Source organism: Alosa pseudoharengus, unplaced genomic scaffold, assembly GCF_046254945.1.
Source record: "Alosa pseudoharengus isolate Yale_2024_CS ecotype anadromous, Long Island Sound unplaced genomic scaffold, YU_APseudo_1.1 YU_APseudo_1.1_scf_14, whole genome shotgun sequence".
Lineage (NCBI taxonomy): Eukaryota > Metazoa > Chordata > Actinopteri > Clupeiformes > Clupeidae > Alosa > Alosa pseudoharengus.
The window spans coordinates 10,570,745-10,576,990 of NW_027468609.1; the positions used below are offsets into that span (position 1 = coordinate 10,570,745).

The following is a 6,246-nucleotide window of genomic DNA, read 5'->3' on the forward strand; positions in this document are numbered from 1 at the left end:
AATATCAACACTCTTTCCCCTCACTGATTTGTAGACTCACTATAAACTCTCCCCCTTAACTCTGAACTTTTAAATGAGTCATGGTGCCAGGGTGCCGGAACATTCGCCTCATCAGTGACTGGTGCTTGTCAATCAACCCCATGATCTTTGTGTTTAAGGCACCGGGTCCTATGAGGAAAGGGGCATGACCACACACACACACACACACACACACACACACACACACACACACACACACACACACACACACACACACACACACACACACACAAGACTTCATGCAGTGAGGACACTGAGGCTGTCTGGCCTGCTTGTCTGCCCGAGAACCTATTACCCCTGAGGGCAGTGTGTGCTTGAGTGCTTGAGTGCTTTAATAGACTCGTCTAGTGCAGAGACCCGCCGTGGAACCCCCACTGTGACTTGTGCAGCAAACCACTTGTGCAGCAAACCACTTGTGCAGCACAGGCGCCACTTCGGGCCAGACTTCAGAGATGGCACGAGGCTCTGCAAGGTCAGTTCAGGTCCATACTGTGGAGTTTGTGTGTGTGTGTGTGTGTATGTAGTAATTTACTTCATTGGAGAGGATGTGCCCCCACCACACACAAATCTAATCTATGTGAATGCTTCTAGCTCTCAAAGCCTACTTTTATACAATCCAATATACTTTCAATCTAGTGAAGATGAGGGGAGCCAGTGAAAGCATAGTCTATTAAACTCCTTCTCTTGAAATGAAAGAATGAGGCCTTTATGCCGTAACTGAATCACATTCAGTCCTATCCAGAAACAGATAGCCTTGTTGAACAGAGGTCCCTGAAATGTAGTTTAATCAGATCCGCAAAGAATGCGGTGTGTGTGTCTGTGTGTGCCTTGAGGGTAGTACCTGTCTATTAGAAGTCTGAGGTGATGTGTGGAGTTCCGGATTTTTCCCTGTGCCTCCATGTTCAGCAGAGTGGCTGTGGCTTCTCCATTCACCTCCACGATCACGTCACCTGGCCTCAGGCCAGACAGCGCCGCCTTAGAGTCCTCATGCACCTGGAGACACAGCGTATGTGTGTGTGTGTGTGTGTGTGTTTTCTACTCATGAAGGTTTAAAACACCCCCTCAAAGTGACAACAATAATTTAAGCCAATAAAAGCCCTTTTATGGTCTCCATTGCATGATACTGACCTCTCCAAAATGTGAATTTCAAGATGACATCAAGATGATGTAAAACAAACTACCGGTACTTAAACAACTAAAATCCATCTGTTTTTTTCTACTATTACATGTTTTTTCTTCTTGGTTCTACTGGTGGCTAAGGGCACATAGTGGATTACATAGAGGAGTTTCCTTTAGCGGTTTAAAGCAGGTGTTTCTGCACCTTTGTGATGTGAGGGATCCGCAGGTATCCGCAGCCTCTATTAGCTTTACCAGGCTAGAGCAGTTGTTACCTTGGTGATAGTGATCGGTCCGCAGGTAAGCGAAGGCCCCTATTAGCTTTACCAGGCTAGAGCAGTCGTTACCTTGGTGATGGTGAGGGGTCCTCTGAAGTCCCTTCCTCCTCTCACTCTGAAGCCCCATGGCGGAGGCCCAATCAGACCCAGTGATACTGCCATGCAGTAGCCAATGGACCCGCTGGACACTGAAACCGAGTGCCAGAAACACGATCTGAAATGACCATAGACCCGTGCAGTCGTGGACTGATGGAAGCTTTAAGTGCTCCCCAAACAGACCTGGCTCACCATGCGAGCTGTGTAGCCCCCCCCCCCCTCCCCAAGAGACCCCTGGCCTCCAGCACTGGACAAGGGAGATATGGAGGCTTACAGTGGGGTTAGAGACTCCACCCAGCAACATCTGGACAAGATGTACACGACTGATTGGCCTTCGCCAGAAATAAATAAAACAGCAAAACTTGTGTTGACAGACATGCAGGTATGTCTGTTATTTCTGTGCTGTTTATGTCTGCTTCACATGCAGCCATATCTGAAATAATTAAAGGTAGGAGCTGTTTGAATTGAATTATAACCGCTGACAGTGAACATGTTTCCTGTATTGACTGTTAACATGACTAGAACAGGAAGGAGCTGGGAGCAAACAGAATGTGTGGTGCAACACCTGTGTTCCTTTTGGCTTCCTTTTCTCCCAGTTGGCAAGCGTCCAAGCAGAGTGATGCCCACATGGGCACAGGTGGCACCGCCCTGAATGGCACTGCCTGGTTCTGGCTCAGATCCGGTCCGATTCAGGCCCAGGTCAGGTGCCGTTATCTGGGCTGAAGATAAAACGCAAGGTGTGTGCGTGTGTGTATGTGTGAGTGAGTATGGGTGGAGCCAACCATGCCCTTTGTGTCGCTGTCAGTCAGCAGCAGGAAACCCATAAATCAGAAAAGTCTGGACGGTCAGGCATCCTCGCACGGCTGCGTCCGCACTACAGGAAGACTACACTGGACGATGGGAGCTGCTGACTGAGTCAGGCACAGGCGCAGGCACACACAGCTGTTCAGACACGACTATGGAGGGATTCAGAGCCGGGGCACCTTTCTAACACCTCCAGGGAGCGCAGCGGTGGTGGCGCTGATATGGCCGCGCTCTGAGACGGGTGGGAGGCCTCGTCGATGGATCACCGTGTTCCTGCATCGTTCCTCTCGGGAGGCCACAGAGACGTCCTCTCCCAGGGGAACTACCAGCGCCAGCACCTGTGCCCTCCTCCACCAGCGCCTGCCAGCTGCCTCTACAAGGCCCGAGGGCAGGATGACGGGCACTGGTCCGTGGGCAGCGGCATCCTCACCCATGTCAGCACTGCGTTTCTATGGCCAGGCTCCTGTCCAGCACTGCCTGGACTCGGTTCCCCGTCAGCGTTCGGTACCCGCGCTGACACAAGCGCCTCAAGTCTCCAGGGAGTCTCACGACCCTGTGGCGCTGGCCTCAGGCAGGGGGACTTTAGGACCCAGGGGAGGAATACGCATGACGCTGCGGGGCTGAGGACAGAAGCACAGCAGAAAGAAGGTAAGTGCAGCTCTGCACCAAAACCTCTCTACTCTACTCAGTAATATTGCACCAAAACCTCTCTACTCTACTCAGTAATATTGCACCAAAACCTCTCTACTCTACTCAGTAATATAGTGCAGCTCTGCACCAAAACCTCTCTACTCTACTCCGTAATATAGTGCAGCTCTGCACCAAAACCTCTCTACTCTACTCAGTAATATAGTGCAGCTCTGCACCAAAACCTCTCTACTCTACTCAGTAACATGGTGATGGGATCCTATAAGCACATATTAGATTAGATTAGATTCAACTTTATTGTCAGTGCAGAGTACAAGTACAAAGACAACTAAATGCAGTTTGCAAAATAGCAGAAAAGTGCAATGTGATATACACACAGTATAGACAGGTGGTGCATAAACAGTATAATATATATTATATTAGTGTAGACAGTAGTATACAGTTAAGAAGGTGGTATGGTTTACAGAAATATAAATTAAGTATAAATATGTGCAGTGGTTATAAATATGTGCAGTGACTGTTACATGCATACTGTATAAGCATATATGTAACATTAGAAGAACATTGTAAAAACAGGTCAGGTGAGAAACTTGTGCAAGATACTTAATGGGAGATGATTCTGAATAATATAAGTGAATAATCTTACAACACTTCACTGTTTCTGACTTTAAAGTGCTTTCAAACACTATGCTACTGTATGAATGTACTATTTTTGAGTTATTTTTAATAAATTATTTAATCTAGTATGTTCATTTTCATGGCATAGCCTACAGTACGGGAGTACGCAGGACCCCTCCCAAGCTAAGCATCGTGTATCACCCAGTGTGAATATAAGTGTTTCACAGCATTTGCCAAAAAAACACCAGTTAGCTTTCTTAAGCAGTTGATTCACTAATTTAACCCAAATTCCTTACAAGTCAAGTCAAGTCTATTTATACAGCACATTTCAAACACAGGGGTCGTTCAATTAGCTTTACATAAAGAAAAACAAATAGTAATAGTAAAAAAAAATTAAAAAAAAATAAAAACAAAAATAAAAAAGCATAAAAGGACAATAGTTAAAAATAGTTTAAAAAGTAAAGTACATGATAATTAAAAAGAACACAAAAGACACAAGGAAGAATAATTAAAAAATGACAGATGCAGCTTTAACAGTGATATCCCATATTGATGGAGTGATATCCCATAGAGATAGAGTGATATAGATAGAGTGATATCCCATAGAGATAGAGTGATATCCCATATTGATGGAGTGATATCCCATAGAGATGGAGTGATATCCCATAGAGATAGAGTGATATCCCATAGAGATAGAATGATATCCCATATTGATGGAGTGATATCCCATAGAGATATAGAGATAGAATGATATCCCATAGAGATGAGAGGTGAACTGTGGTGTTCTGTGTTTCAGAGCCAGACAGGAAACCCCACCAGAGGAAGCACAGCAGACCTACCTTCAGTGGCTACCAGATATTCGTCCTGGAGAAGGCATTCGAAAAGAACAAGTACCTGTCCTCCGTGGAGAAACAACGGCTGGCACTCTCTCTCCACATGACGGACTCTCAGGTGAAGGTGAGCTCATGTGACCACGGGCTGTAGGGACAAGATTGCATAGTGTCTATCTTTAACTGTCACAATCACTCAATGTTATCTACACCAGTAAGTCTTTAACATCGTATGTCAGCCTCAAGCTTGTTTCCTGGTTCATGTACACTGCTGATCAGAAGTTTGGGCTCAGATACAAATGTGTGTTTACCAGAGAATAGAAAAGCAAATGGAGGAAGCAAATAAGGAAAACAGTTTGAACATAATTTCTAATCCTGTCCTAACTTTGCTACTGTATATTTCCAACCCTGTCAATGACTACTGTATATTTCCTACTCATTTGCTTCAGTATGTTTTCCATTTCATGTACTGTATGTTTTCATGGAAAATAAGGAGCCATTGAATTTTAGAGTAGCCTAGATGAGCTAGATTTCCTCAGAGGGTGTAGAAGGACATGAGGCAACATAAAGACAGTTCGTCTCAGTGTGTTAAATCTACAATCAAACGTGCCCGAATAGAAATTATTTCAGTTTCTCTACTTCTCTGTCCATCTTTCTCTCACTCTCTACCTCTGTCCATCTTTCACTCTCTATCTCTCTGTCTATCTTTCTTTCTCGCTCACTCTGTCCATCTTTCTCTCTCTCTACTTTACCACTCTCTTGTTTTCTCTGTCTTCCACTCTGTGTCATTTTTTTTACATAGATCTCTATTTCTCGAGGTCACGAACAGAAGTAACGTTACCCTGCATCGCTTACAGCACTTTGTATATACTTTGTATCCTCATGAACAGGTGTGGTTCCAGAACCGCCGGACTAAGTGGAGAAAGGCGTTCGGGTCAGAACCGGGGAAAGCACGGGTCAAACCCGTTCAGGACGGATCTCCACTGGATGCGGACTACTACAAGCCACTGGACCCCAACAGCGACGACGACCGGGTTCAAAGGTTACTGCAGCGTCACGGAAGGAGTCTCTGGTCTCCATTGGTCCAACGGTCAGCTCTGCAAATGGCCGCCACTGACCTGACCGTGCACACAGATCTCTCACACAGCCAAGTCGAACTGATGCTATCTGGAAAGGATGCCATGAAAGAAGACTCGCAATACTCCTGACCCTAAATCTCCCACTCATGACCAGAGGTGTAAAAGTCCAGCTTCAGAAAGTAACAGTCCTGCCACATTTTTGTTCCAACCATTCACTTAATCAGCTGATTTTACTCATAAGCAAGGTAGATTAGTGAAATCACCTGTGTTAGGAGCACAGGTAGAACCAATACATGGCAGGACTTTCACTTTCTGAAGCCGGACTTTTACAGCTCTGCTCATGACATCAGACTTCTGGCATTTTGCAGGGTTGAATACACTTTGGGTAAAGGCCTGGTTGGAAATTCTAATCAAACACATTCTTCATTTTTTTGTCAAAAATCTCTCCTCATAGGCTTCTAACAGAATGGGTCACAGGAACACTCAGTTAATTTATGTCTTTTCATAAAGATGCAAGCAAAGAGAGACAGAGGTATTATTTGTTCAAATTAATCGCAGCACTAGGTAGAAGACATGATTTATCTACTACAATGACCCATTCTGTCGTGTGTGTATTGGTAGCGGTACGATGGACGAAAAGGAAAACACATTCCTCACACACACACAGCCCTGGACAGCAATCAGTCACGTTAATACTGTTCCTCCTGTGTGTGTGTGTGTGTATGTATGTTGGTAAAA

At 45.3% G+C, this 6,246-nt stretch overlaps 1 protein-coding gene across 1 annotated transcript; it reads left to right on the plus strand.

The window, feature by feature from the left end:
- Positions 1-2,374: 2,374 nt before the first annotated feature.
- Positions 2,375-6,246, plus strand: LOC143122382 (uncharacterized). Its single transcript, XM_076283189.1, has 3 exons — positions 2,375-2,981; positions 4,396-4,556; positions 5,320-6,246. Exons 1-3 carry the CDS (start codon positions 2,591-2,593, stop codon positions 5,635-5,637), a joined length of 870 nt encoding a protein of 289 aa, XP_076139304.1. The 5' UTR covers positions 2,375-2,590; the 3' UTR covers positions 5,638-6,246.

Coding starts and splice junctions, on each gene's coding strand:
- LOC143122382 (XM_076283189.1), top strand. CDS start 2,591: ATGGATCACCGTGTTCCTGCATCGTTCCTCTCGGGAGGCCACAGAGAC. Junction 2,982..4,395: donor AGAAGCACAGCAGAAAGAAG/GTAAGTGCAGCT, acceptor TCTGTGTTTCAG/AGCCAGACAGGAAACCCCAC. Junction 4,557..5,319: donor TGACGGACTCTCAGGTGAAG/GTGAGCTCATGT, acceptor CCTCATGAACAG/GTGTGGTTCCAGAACCGCCG.